Here is a 21,013-nt window from a genome sequence, read left to right as displayed (position 1 = left end):
AAATCTCCAGAACTACTGAAAATACTGAAATGTCTTTTGATGTAATATTAAAGAAGATATGCCTGGTTTTCATTAAAAGTAATTAATAGTTTAGTGAGTCATTAGGCCTGGATATATTGTACTAGTCCTATGAAAACTAATCTGTGGACTGCCTTAAGCACAGCACTGAACTACCAATTGTTTTTCCATCACATTTTGTCTGAAACTTTTCCGTACCAAAGGCTGGGTGGCCATGCTCCGCCTTGTCCTCGCTGCCTGGTCCTTTCTGTCTTTTTTCCCTTCGTCTTTGAGAGTCTACTGTGATGTGTGTCAGTAGGGATTACAGAGTTGTGTGTACATAAACCCTGCCCTTAGGAAGCTATCAGTTTGTGGTAGGAGAGACAAGACATACTAAAATAACCTCAGTACAGTGTGAAAGTGATCACAGTGATACTTGCCATTGAACAGGGTTTTTAAGAAGTGTGGGTGTGAGTTTGGCAAAGGGCACATGTAGCATTCATCGATGATAGGGCATTTCCGATAGAATTTAAACTAAACATCCAGTACATTTGGGGAAAATTTCAGAATTGTAGCTTATTAGAACTTACTAGTGTTGTGACTGGATGTTGGTACTCCTGACCCTCATTTGGCTCTAACAAATTGCCTCGCGCACATAAACGTTCAGCAAGAAAGATTTGACTTTTAAATTTGCGTTAGTCTGAAACAAAAACCCTCATTCGCTGAATCAGCCTTGAGGGAAGATTAAGCTCATTTTTGGCTACATACTTACTCTGTCACGCCTCAGGCGGCTCAGGGTGACTTTGGTTTCGAAAGGTGTTTGCCCTCAGAAGGGCAGTTATCTGCCTGTATCAGAGACTTGCTCCTCTAGGATTTCTGGCTTTTTCTATTATTTTCTGTTTCTGTTTTTTAATTTTATACGGCAGTTTATTAGTAATTTGACTAATATGTAATCCAAATAATTTTTAAAGATTATAAAGGGTTTGACTTTATTGATATCTATGTTTAAAAAATTTTTTTAAAGATTTTATTTATTTATCTTTAGAGAGGAAGGGAAGGAGAGAAGGAGAGAAACATCAATGTGTGGTTGCCTCTCGTGAGTCCCCTGCTGGGAACTGGCCTGCAACCCAGGCATGTGCCCTGACTGGGAATCGAACTGTGATCGTGTGGTTCGCAGGCCCGAGCTCAGTCCATTGAGCTACACCAGCCAGGGCTAATCCAAATAATTTTTAAGTGAGGTAGTTTAAGTGAGCGATTTGCTATGTTTAGAAAGTATTATTGGTTTGTTTTGCTTTAAAAAAAAAAACACTGGACTTAAGATTGGCAGAGAGCATGCATTTTAAATATAAAATTGTTGGAAAAAATGAAATAAATCTGCTACAGCCACAGGTGCTCACTGTATTAAAAGACTTCCATGGGGCAAGCTGGCCTGGACTGCTGCTCAGAGGGATTATAGCTGATTGTAGATGGAATGCAATGGAATGTTCCTGCCATAAGATTTCTTGAAAACGTACAAGAGGGTGAAGGATGCTTTAGGGAACGTGCCAGATCTGAAAACTGAGTCGTAGCAGTTTTATTTAAGCACTTTCTGGTCTCAGAGGAAATATTTTCCATGGCGCAGATAAATGTTAGTGCCTTGACATTTCTGAGACCCAAGTGCGTACACAAATGGCTTTGTTTAATAATACCCCATAATATTCCAAGTTTCTCCCCCTTTAGAATCATTTTTTATTGTCTTCTTACCTCCTTACCTCAGCCTTCTACTCCATTTTGATGAATTTTTGTTGTTTCTATTTGGTGAAGGGGTTAGTTTTTTGTTTTCTAGTCTTGTCAGTCTTTAGTTTTTTTCTTCTTCTGTCATTAGTATTACCTAAATCTCACTTGCACTTTAGTTTGGGTTTCTTTTTCTAGGGTCTATATATAGACCTCTGAGTGTCTGTCAAGGTGAGAACACCTTAAGAGTCACTAGCCTGGAATCAGAACAAGGTCTCCTTAAGTCATTTCCTTGGTAGGCCTGGCCTTACTCCCCCTTTTTGGACTATAAGACGCACCCCCATTTGGGAGGAAAAGGGGTGTGTGTCTTATAGTTTAAATGTAGTTTACCTGGCTGGCTGTGTGGGGGGCAGTGGTGGAGTGGGGTCACAGGTTATTAAATACAAGTACCATATTTTTTTGCTTCAAAAATTTTTTTCTGTTTTCTGCCTCTAAAACCTAGGCGCGTCTTATGGTCCTAAAAATACTGTTAGTTAGATCAGATGGAGATGTAAACTTCATAACATAGCATCCAAAGTGCTTCACTGTGTGGCTGGAGAGAAGGGTAACCCCCCCTCTTTTTAGCTACTGTCTGTCCACCTCCACACCGTGAGCTCTGGCCCGAGATGGAGTGTCTAGTTTAACTTACCCTTTGTTGGGATTCACTCTGTGAACTGAGATCACTCGTGCCCCGTCATATTTCTCCCTCCGACCTCTACCATGGAGTGCATTTCTCTGGGAGTCACTAAGGCTGCTGAAGATGTGGGCAATTAAACTGCTAACAGCACTAGTTTTTAAACAATTGTTTTAGAGAGAGGGAGAGAGAAACATCGACTTGCTGTTCCACTGTTTAAGCATTCACTGGTTGGTTCTCTCATGTGCCCTGACTGCGGAGGGAACCTACAACCTTAGCATATCGGGATGGCACGCTCACCAGCTGAGTGACCCGCCTAGGGCAGCAGTCATAAAAAAATCACACCAGAAGCAACTCAGTATCCATCAGCAAAGGACTGGATAAATAAATTGTACTACATTTGTATTTATTCAGTAAGCATGGGCTGAGAGGCCACCAAGTTCTCAGAGAGTTTTTCATGTTGTCTTAGAAATAAATAATAAAAGCAGTGTGAGGTCTGGTAATGAAAATATTGAGGAGCGACATCTAAGCAATTGAGGGGTAGGTCCCGGAAAGGTGGGAGCGTCTGGAAAGTCCTTTTTGTTTGGCAGGACAGAAAACTGTGTGGCCGGGGTTAGCAGAAGCTACCTGAATGAGGAAATGATTTCACTGCATTTACTGTTTGCCGGTGACATTGTTCTGGTCTAATAGCCGAGTTCCTTTTGTAACTGAATAAACTTGAGGGGGCAAAATGGATGCAGCTTTTACTTTTTAAATTGCCTTTTAGTGGAGGGGAAAAGCATAATAAGTAATTAGCAACAACTAGAATAATGAGCACTTAAGCCAGGCCAGGCACAATTAGAAATTTACAGATTTTAACTCATTTAATCCTCACAGTAGTCCTGTGGCAAATACTTACTCTTCTCCATTCACAGGTGGGTGATAGAGACTGATAACTTGGCTGGGGCCGCACATCCGAGAATTTGGAGAACTAGAAAACGAACTGCTTTCTGGCTCCATAGCCCTCACTCTCGGCCTCTGTGCTGTGCATATCGCCTCTCGCTATAGTTATTGTCGTACTATTCTGTGTAGTAATACTGAATGTCTGTGTCTAATTTAACTGCTAGATTAAAATTTATTTTAATGTTCTTTCTTGATGCAGGGAAATTATGAATAAAAAGCACATTAATATTAATTCAGACAGCTTTGTTCCACTTAGATTAAATGAGAACTAGGTCTTCCAAATGATCTCTTTTCAAATCATTCAAAATTTGCTTAGGCCCTGGCCAGAGAGCTCAGCTGGTTAGAGCATTGTGCCAGTGCACCAAGGTTGGGGGTTCAATCCCTGGTCAGGACACATACAAGGATTGACTAGTGAATGCATGAAGAAGTGGAACAACAAATCCACGTTTCTCTCCCCACCCCTTTATTCTTTCTGTTTCTCTGTCTCGTCCTGTCTCAAAGATCAATCAATAAAAATTTTTTAAACTTTGCTTAGCAAGAGCAGAATTATCCTTAACTGAGACTTTACTGTTTAGTTTGCCTGCATATTTATTTTATTCCCAGTTAATGACATTGTGACACTACAGATTTGGTCATTTTTCTTCCTATTATATGTTTGTTTTTAATACAAAGAGATTGAGTATACAATGAATACATATAGTACATTTATTCTCTTTATAAGATTTGGAGTCTAAATTTGTTGTTTTAAATTAATTAAGGAATGTTATGAATGTAGGTTTTTTGCTCAAATGTACCTTACGGCAATATACTTTATTTACCACTTTAATATATTTCTGGAAATACATTATTTTGAGAAGGGACGGGACTGCTTATGGGTTTTGATGTTTTGGTTTTGTAATATAAAGGGTGAACAGAATGCTTGAATTGTGTGCTATTTTTCTTAATTTTGGGTGTAGGAAGCTTTCGGAAAAGGCAGTGTGCTGAAGATGTCACTGGGATCCACTGTTGCCACACTGATATCTTAATTGTAGTTGTAGGCAAAATCTTTAGTAGTTTGCCAACAACAGTATAATTACTACATAGAGACTTTGGGATATTAAACAAAATTATTCTGTAGACTAAAAGGCTTTTTTAGTACAAATTTTGTTTTGACTGCCTTGTTTTCTAGGGCTTAGTAATTAAAACATTATTTCTGCATCTGTATGCTGAAATAACAAAGTTGGAAAGAAGGCAAGGAAAAAAGGGTAAAATTAAGGGACTTAATGGATTTTGTAAGGCTAATTTTGACTTGGCAAGAGACTCCAAGAAAGAGAAGATGGTCTTGTTCATCAGTAAACTAAAACCTATGGAACATTTGTGACAGTCATTTTAAAGGCGTTTTCACTTATCTTGGCCAAGGGTCTTCAGGTAGGCCTTTGCATGGAAGATGCTGTCCTGTTCTTCACTCTTCAGTGTCGCCAGGGTAACAACAGCTACAGCATGAGGAATAAAATTTTTGAAGATAAGAGGGGAAAGGTGTAGGGAGAGGATCCATGTGCGATCCTCTTCCTTTGGACTTGGGGAAAGATACACTGAGATCTTCAGTTTTCAGGTTGCCTCTATGATTTGTGAAGGGGAACTTAAGAAAACAGCCGTGAAACTAGACAAGATCCGAGTGGTGACAGGGAGCCAAGGCCCCGAGGTGAGGGTGAGCAGAGCAAGTCAGGAAGCAGCCTGAACAAAGGCTCTTTCCTCTGGAGTCCAGATGGTTATGGTAATAAGCATTGTAGTAGTAGTAGCTAACATAGCTTGAATTCCTCCTTGACACATGTCTGTCTCTTGGCTCTTAGGACGCCATGCCTTCCTGATGGATTGCCTTCCTCACTCACAGGCCATTCTCCATTCTTCCTCACCTCCCTGTGTTTATTAACAGTGAACCAGGACTTTGCCTCTAATCTTGGAGCATTTCCCTGTCTCTAGAGAGGATCAGTTCCCTAAGTGATTTCATCCAGGCTCAAGGCTTTAAATGTCATTGAAATGATGATGACTCCCAAATTCATTTCCCCAGCCTGGACGTCTCTATAGAACTGTAAACCTGTCTGGCCAGCAGTTAACTTACCTCTACTTGAAAGCCTTAGAAGTACCTCAGCTGCACTGCTTGTTTCCCTTCCTGCCACCTAAAGTGGTTGGTTCTTCCTTCCTTCTTACTCATTATTTTAGTTTTTGTGATAGAAAATATTGGAGTCCCTCTTGCCTCTTCTCTTTTTTTTAAATAGGCCACCCATAATTCAACATAAGTCCTATCATTTCTGCCTTCACAAAGCTATTTTGAATCCAGTGTCTTTTTACCATTTCTGCTCTGGTCTAAGTCATTATTGTGGTAGCCTCCTGTCTCTTTATTTGCACTCATTCCTGTGTAGTAGTCAGTTATGTTTTGGGAATGTGAATTAGATTATGTCACCCCCTCTGCTTAGAATCCTTCCTTGGCTTTCTGTTGCTTTTGGAATAAAATAAAAAATTCTCACTTTGGCCACAGGGGCCCATAGAATTTGGCTGCTGGCTAGCTATCTGATTTCACATCTCATCGTTTATCCCTCTGGTGACACTGGTGGTCTTGCCTATTCCTTAAATGTCATTCAGATCTCTGCTTAACTATCACCTTCAGAGAGGTGGCAGCCTGTCCAATCTCATCTGAAATAACCACCCCTGTTGCCCTTCCCCGGGTGGCTTAATTGGAGCATTGTCCAATACACCAAAAGGTTGTGGGTCTAATCCCTGGTTAGGGCACATACCTAGCTTCAGGTTCGATCCCCACAGTGGGGCATGTGCAGGAGGCACGCTATTTGTGTATCTCACATTGATGTCTGTCTGTCTGTCTTTCTCTCGATTAGGCACTGTTATTATTGTACCTATTTACAAATAAGACAATTGAGGCTTACAGAGTTTATGTGCCCAAGTTATGGATGTACCCTATAATAATACTGGGTACTTAGGATGGGTTTAGATAAAGCCTCTACAACATTCTATTTTCTTCATTGCTAAAGTCTTGGAAAATGTCTTCTTGAAATATTTTCTAGATCAACTAAAGTTTTTATTATTGAATATTTGGTCAAATTGGAAGAGAAAATTCAGGTTTGGATCAAGAGACACAATACTTTTGATACAGGAATGAATGTCTCTCTCCCTCCCATTCCCACAAATGCCACATACTGTAACTTACGGATTTCTGATGCCAAATGCAGCCCTCATGTCTTAGACAAACGGCAAGCAGAAGTTCCCCAGCACTCTGCAGCAGTTGTGTTCTGTATAATTGGTCTCCATGCTTCCATCCATGCCTTCTTTGATCCAGTCTCTGTACCACAGCCTATAAATCTAATCTAGTCACTCTTGTGACTTCTCATTGCTTGGGTTCCGCTCCTTAAAGTCCTTTGTGATTTGTCCCCGAGATTTTGATGCTTTTCTACCCTTTGCTACTTACTGCACTTGACCACACCTGCCAGACCAGTGCCTGGGTGTTACGTGCTGCTTTTTGCCCCGGGGCTTCCTAATGCAGTTCCCTGGCTTGGAATGCATATTGCCCAGTGGTTCGGAGGCCTGGCACCAGGTGGTCTAGATTTCAGTCCACACTCTGGCCCTGGACAAGCGCCTTTATTTGTATCTCAGGTGCTCCAAATGAAAAATGGAAATAATTGCACCTACTTCATAAGGCTATTGTGAGGATTAAATGAGTGTATGCATGTAATTCTAGCATAGTGGTTGGAAGGTAGTAAGCCTTCAGTGAGTGTTAGTTATTGTTATCATCGTTTTCCCTAGCTGTCTCTTACTTAACCTTCAGCCCGGCCTTCCCTGTTTTCACCCTTTTTAAAAATTTACTAACTTAAAAAAAATCACCTTTTTTATGTTTTCTTTTATACGTTCCTGTTTATATGTTTTAAAGAACTTTCTGCTTCTCTAGCATGGTTCATGTCATAATTTTAAAGCATGTATTTATTTTCTATGATTATAGGTCTTATCTCTTCCATTGGTTATATACCCTAGAAAGATGAAAATAATTTTTTTGCTTATTACTGTTATATCTCCAGCACAGAGTCTGGTACATAGTTTGAGCTTAAGTAAATGTGCTCAGTAAATGTGTCCAGTGAATGGAAGTGCTGTTTAACTTTCTTTTTTAAAGTTGGATCTTGAAATCTTTTGCAATAACCCTTCCTTTAGTAAGATTGTTAGCATGGAAGCCAGTTTCAGACCTGGGATACCTGCGGGGCTGAGCACACTGAGTAGAAGCACAGACGACAAAGGGGCAGGGACTGTTGGAAGATAAGGCAGAAGATTAGGAAAATGGACTTGTCCAGCTGGACGCCATAGTAAGAGTGTTTTTGTTGAAGGTTTTTGGGTGGTGTACCATCCTGGACGTAGTAATTACATTCAGCAGTGGTTCAGTCAGTGCTTACTGAGTCCCTGCTCTGTTCTAGGCATTGTTGGGTCAGGTTCTGAGTGCCTTCTCTTCTAATTGAATGGATGTTTCAGGGAATTACTTGGGAAGGTGAATGCTGAGATTATTATCATTTATTTGTGTCTTTGGGTGTTTACCACATGGCAGTGCCTCTTGGGTGTGTGTCTTGTGAGTGAAGTCAAGAATCTTTTTTGTACCTACAAAAGAATCCTTATACAAGACGAACTCATTGTATCTAAAACACTGGAGAAAATTTTGCAGCAATACATTTTAGTAGTAGGATACCTCTGCTTACCTTGAGATTTCATATTTTCTGCAGGGGGGAGAGGGTGGTCCTCTGCTTCTGACACTGGTGGGGTGACTGCTGATGTAGCTCTTCCTTATCTCTCCTCTTCAGATAGGGACTTCTATATTGTCCTCCCTGTTACAGGAAATTGGGGAGGGGGGAGTGGGGGAACAGAACAGGTGGTTAGTGAAGGTCATGTCTGTGGTGTTCCAGCCAAGACAAGGAAGAGGTAGAGCTTGAGGCCTTTGTTCTCAATCCTGAGTTTCCTGCCTCAGTTTGTCCCAGATAAAGCCTGCATGCTTATGACATGACCCCGGGAGACATACTACATTTGTAACAGCTTTTATAGTTTTATATTGATGAAAATACAGTTTATGTTGACTGTGTTCATTAATTAGCGTAATTCCATTCTTATATACGTGCTTTCTGAAAAAAAAAAAAAGTCCTACACTTTATTTTTAGCTCACTTGACTTTTATACAAGAACCACTGTATTAGTATTGCCCAATATTTTAATAATATTCATTCGTTAATATAATTCTATATTAGTTTTTGTGAAAGTTGACAAAATTTACTGCTATTTCATGTATGTGTTGCACTGGTACACATTGTTTTGGTTTTTCTTCCACTGCTAAAAATGGTAGAGGATTTAATCAAATTAAAGTGGTATGTGACACATTCATCTCAGTGCGAATTTGGTGTAGGATAGGCAGCACAGAGCATCCATGAGACATGGTCCATGTACTGAAGGGGTTTGTAAGGTGGTAGCAGCACCAAAGATTTGATGGCACGCCCGAAGGACCCAGGTATAGTACTGTGGCCCTTGCCAGGAAATGGAATTCTTACATTGTGCTTTAGCTTATTTGATTAATTAGTCAACGTTCATCATTTTGGTTTAAAGACTGTGGAATATGACTATACCCACCAAACTTGAGAAGGTTTAAAAACAAGAAAAAATAACTTTTTCACCTGCTCCCTTTCTTTGGAGCGCTGCTTGCTCCAAGCTCTGGACTCCTGCTGAACCCGGCACCCCTGTCACCTCCAGCTGCTGCCATTGTGCTCGTCTACTGCGACTTCATCACCCATGATGAGATGTTCTCTCATGTACAAGACCCGGGAGATCGTAGACAGACTGTGCCTGAGGTGAAGGGGAAGATGGTCAGTAGGACAGAGGGTAACATCGATGACTCAAGGGCAAAGACACCGAATGCACAATAATCACTGGTGTTGATATTGTCGTGAACCATTGTTTGCAGGAAATTCACAAAAGAAGCTTACAAGAAGTATGTCAAAGATTACATGAAGCCAATCAAAGGGATACTTGAAGAACAGAAACCAGAAAGAGTAAAACCTTTATGATGGGCTGCAGAACAAATCGAGCACATCCTTTGCTAATGTCAAAACCTACCAGTTCTTTATTGGTGAAAACATGAATCCAGATGGCCTGGTTGGTCTGCTGCATCCCTGTCCGTGATGCCCTCTGAGGATGGTTTAGAGGTGGAAGAATGTTAAGTTTGGCAGTTTGGATCTGTCATTTGTCATCATAACTGGCTGTTGCTGATCATTACACATGAGGTGTAGGAAAGTGGGACTGATGTTGTCTTCATTTATTCAAAATAAATGAGCTCTTCGTTTATTTTGACTTTGGTATATTTGGAGGCATTATCTTTAAGAAAAGCATGTTATGTAGGTTGTCTAAAAATAAAATGCATGTAACTCATTTGAAAAAATAAGCCCTGGCTGGTGTGGCTCAGTGAATTGAGCACCAGCCTGTGAACCAAAAGGTCACCAGTTCAGTTAGTTCCTAGTCAGAGCACATGCCTGGGTTGCAGGCCCAGTGACAGGCAACCAATCTTGTGCATCAATGTTTCTCTCCCTCTCTTTCTTTTTCCCTTCCTCTCTCTCTCTAAAAATAAGTAAATAAAATCTTTAAAAGATTGATTTTAAAAATAAACATAAAATAACTATTATTGAAAATTAACATTTGTGTAGTGCTTTACATATTTAATCCTGTGAGCTAGGTATTAGCTCATTTTTCAAGAAGACATAAAAGTGGAACCACACCCAAGATCACAAATAATCTAAATATATTTCTTAATTTTTGTATATGTTTAGAATAATAAAAGGTACCACATACATAAGTACTGATGCTGGTCTTTTGGGTCCAAATCCTATAACTTTTCTATTAAATACATTGTCTCTCCCCTCCCTTTTTTATTAGTCATTAGAAAGATCCTATTTTTCCCTGGCTGGTGTAGCTCAGTGGATTGAGCGCAGGTCTGTGAACCACACGATTGAACCACTGGTTGGATTCCCAGTCAGGGCACATGCCTGGGTTTCAGGCCAGTTCCCAGCAGGGGACTCATGAGAGGCAACCATACATTGATATTTCTCCCTTCTCCTTCCCTTCCTCTCTAAAGATAAATAAATAAAATTTAAAAAAAAGAAAGATCCTATTTTTTAGTTGGGTTAAAGTAAGTGGGTTGGATCTCAATTGTTATTAATTCAGAAAGAAAAATTCTTTGGCATATTTGAAAACATTAATTCATTATGTATGGAAGTACTAGTTAGGGCTTCTGATAAGTTCAAGTGCTGTTGTTAGTATTTTATTTTTACAAACTTTTCATTTGCAGAGTTCTGGGGTTTTAAATCTTTTATTAGGAAATAGTTTATGTACTAAAGATAATACAGTGTATATTTAAATATAAAGAATACTATAAAACAAACAACCCTATGACTATTGGGTTGGCCCAAAAGTTCGTTGGTTTTTTTCCGTAAGATGGCTCTAGTAGGTCTTAGTTGTGTTTAACTTCATTTGTACAGTTTTGTTAGGTTGTATTGTGACACCTGTCATATCAGCATGCATTAAAAAAAACTTAACAATAATTGGTGAATTTTTGTGTAGCCATTTTAATATTGAAGATGGAAGAAAATATGCATTTTTGGCATATTGTACTTTATTATTTCAAGAAAGGTAAAAACACAACTGAAACACAAAAAAAGATGGTGTAGTATAAGGAGAAGGTTCCATAACTGAGCAAACGTGTCAATAGCGGTTTGCGAAGTTTCACGCTAGAGATTTCTCACTGGATGGTGCTTCAGTCAGGCACACCAGTTGAAGCTGACAGTGATGATATCGAGATGTTAATTAAGAACAATCACCATTATACCTCACAAGAAATAGCCAACATACTCAAAATATCCAAATCAATAAAGTTATTGGTAAAAATGAAACATGTATGTTATTTTACAAAAAAAGCATATGGACTTTTTGGCCAACCCAATAACACCCAACCTAACTTACAGAAATTAACCCATACCTTCTGAGGCTTTCTGCTCGCGCTTTCCCCTTAGACAGGTAACAACAATATTGAATTTTGCATTGTTCTAAGGTGTCTTGTATGTATGTGTGTTGTTTTTTTAAGGTGTCTTAAAGAAATTTAGGAATTTAGAATTTCTAAATGTTGTAAATAAATTTAACCTTGTGTGACATAACTTATGTAAATAACTTTAAAATTATATTTTGACCTACTTATGTTAAAAAAGGGTTTTGTGTTTAGTGTCAGTTATTTAAAAGACCTCATGGGCCCTGGCTGGTGTAGCTCAGTGGACTGAGCGTGGGCCTGTGAAGCAGAGGGTTGCCAGTTCGATTCCCAGTTGGGGCACATGCCTGGGTTGTGGGCCGGGTCCGTGGTGGGGGACACATGAGAGGCAACCACGCATTGATTTTTCTCTCCCACTCTTTCTCCTTTCCTTCCCCTCTCTCTAAAAATAAATAAAATATTTAAAAAAATAAAAGACCTCATGGTTTTGAAGCTAGAAGCTAGGAAAATTAGTTTCAGAAGTTTCAAAGATCTGGGTGAAGGTATAACTGAGGAAGAGGAAAAGGATTTTATGTGAATCGAAGAAATTTGATTTCATGGTGTAGTTTTTGTTTTTCCTTACTTAAGAAAAAGGAAACAAAGGTGTAGAATCTGAAAACCAGCTGTTCTTACATTGTTCTTGGCAGAATTGGTGGGTAGCTAAAAGAACGATTGAAACATGGCTTTAAAAGATTTATTAAAGCATATATTTTCTAGAGGTTAGAGGTATTTGTTTTAACCGCATTTTTGAGTGGCGAAGGCTACTTCAGAGGTCATATCCTACATCTCATCTTACTGTTCTTACTGCTGAGGCACTGAAACCTGGAATCTGGTTCATGCAGTATGAAGTTAACTTCAGTTTTCTTGGTGGAGTTTGTATGTGGTCTCTCATGTCTTAGAAATTGTAATCCTCAAGTTCCTAGTTTTAAAGGGGTAAGAAGAGTTTTAAACAATGCCTGCAGTATAATTTTAGGGAGATAGTCATATATGTGTGTGCACACATACACACACATGTACATATTCATAAAGATGCCTTACTGGCAGTGGCTGCATGTAGGGAATAAACATTTAAGTGTTTTAACTCAGAGTGTGGGCTCTGGGGCTGAACTTTTCCAAGTTCGGATCCTAGACTGGCACCAGCAAGTTCTGTAGTCTGGGCTAAGTTCTTTAAACCTCCTTGTGATGGTTTATCTATCAACTGGGGACCATAAAACATCTCCCTTATTGAGTGGTTGGGGGGATTAAATGGGTTAGTATACAGAAAGTACTTTACAGTGTGGAGTAATTCTCCATGAATGTTGGCTATTACTTAAATCTTTTTGTGGTACCTTTTGGTTAGAAACATTCTTCTTTGCTTAGGCTACCATTTGTGTGTGAGCAGATGTTCTTTCTAGAACCATGTCTCCTTGTCACAGGATGATGAGCAGTGTGAGCCTTATTAATATTCTGCCAGCATTCGAGGTTGGAACGTAAGTGTGCGGCTGTACCCAGCCGAATCCAGCCAGAGAGAGAACTAAGCACCATAGCAACTGTTGCTATTTGTGTCCTGAGCAGCAGCTGCTCTGGATAGATTTATTTTTTAATCCTGATCTCACTGATACCCTGGGTTGTGGCCCTGCCTTAGCGAAGCGGATTGGTCGGGGTGTCTGGTCTTTGAGGAGATTTCATAAACACATGTTATAAGGATGCTATTCTGTGTGAAATATGAGAGCCTAAGCTTTATGTGTATGAGAAAGGGAGAGGGGCTAAGCCTCAGCATCAGTCAGTCCCTGAAGTGTGCTGTGACTGGATTAGTCACATGAGAAAGCACTGTTAATAGGGCAGTGAGACTTCATGCTTTTCAGTCAAGAAGTAATTTTGCTATTGTAACATTCTACAGAAGATTTAGTGGTCTGTGATTCCACTGTATACACTCATACACACAAATGTACACACATGCATATATGATAATTAATGTTATTAGTTATCAGTTGTGGATTTCAGAAATAAGACTACCTTTCCAATGAATGCTTCATTACCAGATGCTTTTCTGAAGTAGATAAGAGCTTTAAAAAGAGTTTGTTTCAAATAGTGGTTAGATCGATCCAGTAATTTAGTAATTTTTATTTCTTTTTCTTTTTTAAAATAGACTTTATTTTTTAAAAATTATTTATTTATCTTTAGAGGGGAAGGGAAGGAGAGAGGGAGAGAAATACCAGTGTATGGTTGCCTCTCTTGCGTCCCTTGCTAGGAACTGGCCTGCAACCCAGTTATGTGCCCTGACTGGGAATTGAACCGCAATCCTCTGGTTCGCAGGCCCGCGTTCAATCCACTGAGCTACACCAGCCAGGGCTAATTTGTACTTCTGATGTGTTGAAATATTTGAAGCCTTATGAAGCAACTTGAAATAATAATGTGGCCCATTTCCAATTTTTGGCTACTATCTTACTTCAGGTTCAGTCATAAAATATGTAATGATCACCTGCTGTGAACCAGCCTCTGTTCTGGATCCTGGTGACACTTAGTGAATGTTAATGGTCTGATTCTTTTCAGATTCTGTATGTAGACCACCTATTAAAAATGTGATTATTTTTTATTGCCCTGTTTAGAGTTAGTGGTATGATTTTAGATTTGAATGTTTTGAATTTACCATCATTAACATCACAGTGAACTAAAGAACATGTAACTAAGTGACTCATTAAATCAAAACATTTTCATCCTCCAGGTATTGTTAACCCAAAGAACCCAAAGGAAGCTCCGAAGTCCTTCAGCTTTGACTACTCCTACTGGTCTCACACCTCGGTGAGTGTACTTGTCATACAGCATAGGGGAACTGTACAGTATTTGAAGGGTTTGGGGACGTGTTTTGAAAGAGCCTGCAGGTCCAACATGGAAAACAGAGGTTACTGACGTCCAAGAGAATTGAGAGTGGGCTCTTTGCAGTCTCCTTACTCCGTGTAAGACCATTAATCTTTCTGGTTTCTCAACCTAAACCAGAGTTTGCCTCTGTGATTCTTTGTTAGGTGGGTTTTTTCCTTCCTTTCATCCTCCTATTTGTTGTTGGAATAAGAGATGTTTTGAACTATTGACAAAGCCTAATTGGCAAGGGAAGGGTCTAGACAGGGGAGTGGAAACATTTTTTTCACTGAAAGCTGTGATTATTGAAATACAGCCGCATACCAGTAGCAAGTTCAAAAAGTATCTTTATATGTGCACTTGACATTTGACGTCTTAGTCCCGTTTTCCTCTTAGGAAAATTTTCTTGAAACTGCTTATGCATGAAAGAGTGATACTTGTAAGGTTATGGAGAATGGAATGTAATCATAGTCGATAATTTCATGTAGATATTTTTATGTATGGCTGACCTGGATAATGGATCACGCTAATAGAGTGTGTGTGTGTAAAGTGAGAAAAATAAACTATGTATAGGGGGTACCTTAAAAATGTATAGCATATTTTAGGTGACCATTCTGAAATACTTGTACTTATTATAGAAGTAATCAAATGAACATAGGAAAGAATATGAATAAAGTGTCATTTTTTCTCCTTTTAATCTTTACAGCCTGAAGATCCCTGTTTTGCATCTCAAAGTCGTGTGTACAATGACATTGGAAAGGAAATGCTCTTGCATGCCTTTGAGGGATATAACGTCTGCATTTTTGCCTATGGGCAGACCGGTGCTGGGAAATCTTATACAATGATGGGTAAACAAGAAGAAAGCCAGGCTGGCATCATTCCACAGGTAAGAAACAAACAAGGAAAACCTCTGTTCATTATCACCCTTAGTCTTCAGTGACTTTAACAGTTATTTTTATTTAGCAAACATTTATTCAGGGACTGGGATAACCCGCACAAGGTAAATCACTTGTCTCTTTCCTTCAGAGGAACTAACAACAGTCTAGTGGAAGAGACTGACATGTATACATGTCTACTCTAAGTGGGAGAGTTGATCTTTTGTAAAGGCTTCGCAGTGTATCCAGTGTTAATGTTATTTTACCTTTGGAATAGCGTTACCAGCTTCTTCTAGATCGATAGTATGTAACAGAGCAGGCTGGGGATACCTAGTGAATATTGTCTGATTTTAAGTTTTGTATACAGATCACCTCTTAAGAGTGATTTTTCCCCCTTACCCGAGGACATTTTTTTCATCGATTTTTAGAGAGAGAGGGAGGGGGAGAGAGAAACAGAAACATCAATTGTTTGCCTTTTCGTAATTATGCAGTAGTTCTTGTGTAGTAAAGTTGCACCCCAACTGGGGATTGACCCTGCAACCTGGGTGTATGCCCTACTGGGAATCAAACCTGTGACCTTTTCGTTTATGGGATGCTCCAACCACCTGGGCCACACTGGCCAGGGCTATTTTTATTTTTTTATTTTTATTTATTTTTTTAAAAATACTTTATTTATTTATCTTTAGAGGGGAAGGGGAGGAGAGAAGGAGAGAAATATCAAATTATGGTTGCTTCTTTCATGAGTCCTCTGCTGGGAACTGGCCTGCAACCCAGGCATGTGCCCTGACTGGGAATCGAACCGCGATCATGTGGTTCGAAGGCCCGCGCTCAATCCACTGAGCTACACCAGCCAGGGCTATTTTGATTTTTTTGATTGCCAGTGTTTAGAGATACTTTCCTCTTATTGTATTAGTTTAACACTATCATTTTAAGCTTGAATAGTCTTAAGATTTCTTTCTTCAAGAGCAGTTTGTCTTTTGATTTTGTACATTTTGAGAATGGGGAGGAGCTGTGATGTAGTTATTTAGAGGAAACTTGTTTTTAAGTAACAGCAAAGTGCCCTGGCTGGTGTGGCTCAGTGGATTGAGCACGGGCCTGTGAACTGAGAGGTTGCCGGTTTGATTCCATGTTGGGGCACATGCCTGGGTTTCGGGCTGATTATATGTCTGTCTCTCTTGCACATTGGTGTTTCTCTCTCTGTCTTCCTCCCCTGCCCCCTCCCCCTTCTCCTCTCTGAAAATAAATAAATAAATAATTTGAAAAGTAAATAACAGGAAAGTGGTCTGCTTATATTAATGATATTTAGAATCAATATTAAAGAGGCTTTTTTTGTTTGTCTTTTGCTATAGGCCTGGTGTGACCATTTTTATACTTTGAGAATAAAATACATAAGGGAGCAATAGCTACTTTTTCTAATGGATTTTTAGACTATAATTTTGAATTCAGCTGTATAATTAAAATGATTACTTATTAACAAAGATCAGAAAAGTTTTAGCCCTGGCTGGTGTAGCTCAGTGGATTGAGCACGGGCCTGTGAACCAGACGATCGCGGTTTGATTCCCAGTTAGGGCACATGCCTGGGTTGCAGGACAGTTCCCAGCAGGGGATGCACAAGAAGCAAGCATACATTGATATTTCTCTTCCTCTCTCCTCCCCTTCCCCTCTAAAGATAAATAAATAAAATATTTAAAAAGAAAAAATGAAAAGTTTTAGAAAATATTGAACATACTAGCATATATATATATATATATATATATATATATATATATTTTTTTTTTTTTTTTTTTTTAAATATATGTCTGGCTCTGGCTGGTTTGGCTCCGTGAACTAAGCACTGGATTGTGAACCAAAGGGTTGCAGTTCGATTCCCAGTCAGGGCACCCGCCTGGGTTGCAGGCCAGGTCCCCAGTAGAAGGTGCATGAGAGGCAACCACACATTGATGTTTCTCTCCCTCTCTTTCTCCACCTTCCCCCTTTTGTCTCTCCCTTCCCCCTCTAAAAATAAGTAAATAAAATATTTAAAAAATAATTATTAAAAAAGAAATATGTCTGTATTAAGACATATAGAATGGGGCAAGAGTAGGTTTACACTGCTTCATGTAGAAAATAATGCAATAATTAGACTTCCAGCCAAGATGGAGGCGTAGGTAGACACTGTGCCTTCCTCACACAACCAAAAGAAGGACAACAACAAATTTAAAAACAAAAACCCACCAGAACTGACAGAAAATTGAACTGTATAGAAGTTCGACAACCAAGTAGTTAAAGAAGAAACATTCATTTAGACTGGTAGGAGGGGCAGAGATGGGCAGCCGAGATGGAGAGGACTCACCGCAAGGCAGCAGCTGGCAGACTGGGGGTCCCACATCTGCATGCTGATAAACCAGGAGGAACAACTGGAGCAAGACAGACCGTGAAGCCCAGGGTTCCAGCAGGGAGGTAGAGCCTGAGGCCTCTGACTGAAAACACCTACGGGGGTTGAGGCGGCAGCGGGAGGAACTCCCAGCCTCATAGGAGAGTTCATTGGAGAGAACAACAGGGTCGTAGAACATACACAGGTCCACCCACCCGGAATTAGCACCAGAAGGGCCCAATTGTAGGTAGCAGGGGAAGTGACTGAAAGCCAGCAGAGGGCAGAGAGCAGAGCAAGAGCCATTGTTCCCTCTTGAACCCCTCCCCCACATACAGTGTCACAAAGCAGCAAGGTGGGTTGCCCTGCCCTGGCAAATACCTAGGGCTCCACCCCTTACACCATGACAGGCATGCAGAGACAAAAAAAGATGGCCCAAATGAAAGAACAGATCAAAGCTCCAGAAAAAAATACAACTAAGCAATGAAGAGGTAGCCAGCCTATCAGATGCACAGTTCAGAACACTGGTAATCAGGATGCTTACTGAATTGGTTGAGTTCAGTTGCAAATTAGATGAAAAAATGAAGGCTACGCTAAGTGAAATAAAGGAAAATGTATAGGGAACCAGTAGTGATGGGAAGGAAACTGGGACTCAGATCAATGGAGTGGACCAGAAGGAAGAAAGGAACATCCAGTCAGAAAAGAATGAAGAAATAAGAATTCATAAAAATGGGGAGAGGCTTAGGAACCTCCAGGACATCTTGAAATGTTCCAACATCCGTATTATAGGGGTGCCAGAAGGGGAAGAGGAAGAGTAACGAGTGGAAAAGTTATATAAACAGATAACAAAGGAGAACTTCCCCAGTCTGGCAAAGGAAATAGACTTCCAGGAAGTTCAGGAAGCTCAGAGAGTCCCAAAGAAGTTGGACCCAAGGAGGAACACACCAAGGCACATCATCATTATGTTACCCAAGATTAAAGAGAAGGAGGGAATCTTAAAAGCAACAAGACAAAAAGAGAGTTACCTACAAAGGAGTTCCCATCAGACTGTCAGCGGATTTCTCAAAAGAGACCTTAACAGGCAAGAAGGGGCTGGAAAGAAGTATTCTAACTCTTGAAAGGCAAAGACCTACATCCAAGATTTCTCTGTCCAGCAAAGCTTTCATTTTGAATGGAAGGGCAGATAAAGTGCTTCTCAGATATGGTCAAGTTCAAGGAGTTCATCATCACCAAGCCCTTATTATATGAAATGTTAAAGGCACTTATCTAATAAAAAGAAGATAAAAAACATGTATAGTAAAATGGCAGCAAACTCACAGATATTAATAATCACACCTAAAACAAAAACAAGCTAAGCAAACAACTAAAACAGGAACAGAACCACAGAAATGGACATCACATGGACGGTTATCAACAGGGGAGTGGAAGGAGGAGGAGAGATGTGGGGAAAGGTACAGAGAATAAGTAGCATACATGGTAGATAGAGAGTAGATGGGGGGAGGGTAAGAATAGTAGGGGAAATGTAGAAGCCAAAGAACTTGAAAGTATGACCCATGGACATGAACTAAAGCGGGGGAATGTGGGTGAGAGGGGGTGTGCAGGGTGGAGAGGTGTGAAGGGGGAAATGGGATAACTGTAATAGCATAACCAGTAAAATATATTTAAAATATAATAATAAAGAAAATAGTGTAATAATTAATAAATAATGATACAGGAATAAACTGTATTTTACGTACTCACAACTGTGAACCTGCTTTTGCCCCATCTTGCATATTTGGGATTGTCCTCTGTATGTGGGAACAGCAGTAGTTCAAATACTAACATATAAAGTATTCTGAAGCACCCCCTGTGCCACACTCAGGTCTGAGTGCTTTACAGGTACTAGCTCATCTGCTCCTCCTCGTGCGGCCCTGCGAGGTAAGTGCCGTGGTCACCCTCATTTTACGCACGAGGAAGCAGGCACAGCGGTCGTGTCGGCTGCCCAAGTGGCAGCGCCAGAATCCGGTACGGGCAAGGTAGTTCTAGAGTCTCTACTTTTACTAAGCAGTAGTTCTTGAGCAACAAAATAATTGTGGATTATGCCAAGTTATACTAAATAGTCATTTATTTTATCCCATTACTGCACTTAGTTTCTCCTTTCTTTTCCTTTAATTTGTTAACTGGAATTCTTGTATCATTACCTACATATCTTTCCTGGTATCTCTTTTCTGGTAGAATTTTAATTTTTTTTACTTTATTTTTTTTTACTTTATTTTTAAAATAGTTTTTAAAAGATGTTATTTATTTTGTTTTTTAGAGAGGGGAAGGGAGAGAGAAAGAGAGGGAGAGAAACATCAATGTGTGGTTGCCTCTCGCATGCCCCCTACTGGGGACATGGCCTGCAACCCAGGCATGTGCCTTAGACTGGGAATCTTTGTTTCACAGACTGGTGCTCATCCACTGAGCCACACCAGCTAGGGCTCCTTTCTGGTAGAGTTTTAGAATATTTTATTTTAATACAAAAGCCTAGAATTTTAAAAAAGTGATTATTATTTAGAAATTGCCATTTATAATAAATTTTAAATTCTATTTAGACTTCAAGAGAATCACAAATAGTTCATTTTCTGAATATATATCGATTGCCTATATGATACTAATATATAGCAAATGAAAATTCAGTAGATTTTTATTACTTTTCATATATCACATTTTAAGTAAATTCAAGGGATAGGGACAATGAAATTTTATAATTTTTCTCATCTAGAAAAAGTAACATTTTCTGTTAGAAATGGCAGTGGGTAAACCTGACTGGTGTGGGTTAGTGGGTTGGGCGTCATCCTGCAAACCAACAGGTTGCCAGTTCAATTCCCAGTCAAGGCACATGCCTGGGTTGCGAACCAGGTCCCAGTTGGGGGTGCGTGAGAGGCAACCAATCAGTGTTTCTCTGGACATTGATGTTTCTCTCCCTTCTTTTCTCCCTCCCTTTTCCTTTCTCTAAAAATAAAGATATGAAATCTTAAAAAAAAAAAAAAGAAATGTCACTGTGTTGTGGACTAGCCTTTTCACAAAAGGTTTGGGAACTTAAGACAGGGAGAAGTGAAGAGGAAGTTTTAGGGTCAGAATGATTCTTGGAAATACCTTCATTTACCCCTCCAGGTAGTGTGTACTCTCTCTCCGTATCATGTATGTATAAATTTATAATGTACATAGTAACTGACAATATATAGTAATACAATTTATGTATCATAAGTATGTACAAAATATAGATTAATAGTAGTTTTACTGCTACAATAGTGATACTGATAGTCGAGTCACAGTTACTCTAGTGTAGTGTGAAGAGATGAATTCACACAAATTAAGCGTGTTAATAATATAACACTGTAAAAGACATAATTTCTTTCCCTAACGTGGCTTTCTTTCTAAGGAAATACTGTCGGGATGCTATCGTTGAGACGTTATATAGATAAAAAATATTTCAAACTATTCTTTTGTTATTTCACTCAAAGAATTTACCTTTGTTGTTGATGCCATTAATATTTTGAGAACTATAGAGAAAAAGGCATATTCTTAATT

The 21,013-nt window shown here is 39.5% G+C and overlaps 1 protein-coding gene across 14 annotated transcripts in view; it reads left to right on the top strand.

Moving 5' to 3' along the window:
- The window catches only part of KIF1B (kinesin family member 1B), a 136,188-nt gene that overhangs the window by 21,495 nt on the left and 93,680 nt on the right, over window positions 1-21,013 (top strand). For all 14 annotated transcript variants that reach the window (XM_037045272.1, XM_037045268.1, XM_037045264.1 and 11 more), the window contains exons 3-4: window positions 14,106-14,182; window positions 14,943-15,122. In XM_037045272.1, the coding sequence (XP_036901167.1) occupies window positions 14,106-14,182; window positions 14,943-15,122 (257 nt within the window). The remainder of the gene's footprint in view (window positions 1-14,105; window positions 14,183-14,942; window positions 15,123-21,013) is intronic.

The sequence above is a fragment of the Sturnira hondurensis genome, unplaced genomic scaffold (genome assembly GCF_014824575.4).
Source record: "Sturnira hondurensis isolate 20B ecotype Veracruz unplaced genomic scaffold, ASM1482457v3 Scaffold0004257, whole genome shotgun sequence".
Lineage (NCBI taxonomy): Eukaryota > Metazoa > Chordata > Mammalia > Chiroptera > Phyllostomidae > Sturnira > Sturnira hondurensis.
This window is presented reverse-complemented; position numbering and strand designations above follow the sequence as displayed.